The sequence below is a fragment of the Volvox carteri genome, assembly GCF_000143455.1.
Source record: "Volvox carteri f. nagariensis unplaced genomic scaffold VOLCAscaffold_22, whole genome shotgun sequence".
Taxonomy (NCBI): Eukaryota; Viridiplantae; Chlorophyta; class Chlorophyceae; order Chlamydomonadales; family Volvocaceae; genus Volvox; species Volvox carteri.
Window position 1 is genome coordinate 965,085 of NW_003307565.1, and position 1,910 is coordinate 966,994.

Here is a 1,910-nt window from a genome sequence, read left to right on the forward strand (position 1 = left end):
CGACGGCCAGCTGGGGTTCGTTCGCATCCAGCGCGGTGATGGCGGTCTCTAGCAGCATTAGCGTTCCTTCGTCGAGCTGCTCCCGCTGCTCGTGTGGTGCTGTCAGCTTCGGTGCGTCATTTGCTTGAACTTCCGTCCTTATTGCTGCTAGCTGTTCTCTTGCGGATGGCATGATGGTCACGTCTTTTGTGATGACAACGTCAGGAGAGCGATCCCGAGGCGGTGCTGTCCGGGGATCCCTGGCTGGCGCTTTTGGCGCGTTGGCCTGCGCTGCTGACAGGACGCCCAGCAGCAGCTGGTGAAGAGTCGGCTGGTCTATGTTCCCGCTCAAAGTATCCCTGGCGGCTTCTATGTCGTTTTGGTTGGCTGGCAGCATCTGGCCCGATCCCCCTTCGCCGGCTGCTTCGGCCGCTCCTGCGTTGACCAGGTTATCTCCCGTTGCCTTTGTCCTCTTACCCGTCATTTTTTGATTTTTGTGACGGAGCTCCTGGTTGTTCCTCGGAGAGTGACAGGTCCGCGGCGATGTCGATTCGTTGTGGTAGAGCGTCGATGAGGCTTGAGGGTAGTCGGTAAGGTCTTGGATAAAAGTGAGAGCAACAATAATAATAAGCTCCAATAGTGTAGGCAGAATGCCGGAACTATGGAGCTGTCAGCTGAAATAGTAAATTCGAATTCTCAGCAAGCCATACGGCTGCCGTACATAACCTAGCTTAGAGGCTATACTCGCTTTGCTCCTGCCGCATCTAAGCTACAAATTCCTTCCTTAGTAATGCAAAGATGCCACACTGGCTCAAACTGCAAGTACTGAAAGCTCGATACGGGCTGCTATTCAATGCTAAGCTAAAGAAACTTTACGGACGAGGCGGAGACGGCAACTGCCCCATCTGCCGCAGCTGTGGCCCGACCGGCCCCACACCCGACTCAGGAGCCCACATACTCGGCGGGTGCCCCCACCCAACCATGAAGGGCATGTACATCAACCGGCATAACCAAGCGACGCGCACTATTGCCGACTGCGTCAACGGGGGCCACCACGGTGGTGGCTTCATGATTATGGACGCCGGTAAAGAAGAGGATCTCCCACCGTACTGCAGTGGGACGCGCGTCCCCAAATGGATGCTGCCACACTTAGCGGACGAGGAAATCCGTCGCCTCCGCCCAGACATCATGTTCATCCCCGACCTCCCCGCGCACAGAACCAAGCACAAACGGTACCAGGGGCCGGAGTGTAAATCCAAGCACGATGTATACATTGTTGAAGTGGGCTACACCAGTGACCTGCAGCACTCCGACAAACTCGAACAGAAAACCGCACAGCATGCACGGCTAACAGAGGAACTCACGAAAGCAGGCTGGACGGTGCACTACACCGAGGCGCAAATTGTCACCCTGGGAAGTACTGGGACACTAACCAACACACTAAAACCGCTACTGTGCAGACTCAGCTCGTCCGCTGAGCAGGCCCAGAAGACCTGCCTGCACCTCCACCGGCAAACAATCGAAGCAGCGGGCACGATTATCCGGGCGCGGCGAGTACTGGAGGGTACAGTCAAGTAACCGGTACAACCCGAACGGTTTCCCACGGTGGTGTGGGCATACAGGAGCGGCTACGCCGCCCCTCAGTTCCCCACCCCCTTAACACACGCCAGGCCCCGGCCGGCGTACTATTATTATTATTATTATTATTATTACGAACCATACTCGTTAACGGTACGAACTCACTTTCTGGTACGCTATCACAACCTAGCGTACGACACCAAGACTCCAGGAATGGAGATGGCGGCAGGTGGGCCGCATTTAAGCCACCCAGGTGAAGTGCTTCGGCCAGACACTTAACGTATCACTATACTAGTGTTCAGGGTTCAAGACCTTGCTGTCACCGTTCTCGACGTATGTCTTCGAATCCCGAC

General features: G+C 55.7%; 1 protein-coding gene across 1 annotated transcript in view; it reads right to left on the reverse strand.

Annotated features, from left to right (window-relative positions):
• VOLCADRAFT_91709 (uncharacterized protein) overlaps positions 1 to 463 on the reverse strand; it is a gene marked incomplete at both ends in the record, with an annotated part of 3,713 nt that extends 3,250 nt beyond the window's left edge. Inside the window, one exon of the mRNA XM_002951202.1 lies at positions 5 to 463. Within this exon, the coding sequence (XP_002951248.1) occupies positions 5 to 463 (459 nt within the window). The remainder of the gene's footprint in view (positions 1 to 4) is intronic.
• Between the last annotated feature and the right edge of the window lie 1,447 nt (positions 464 to 1,910).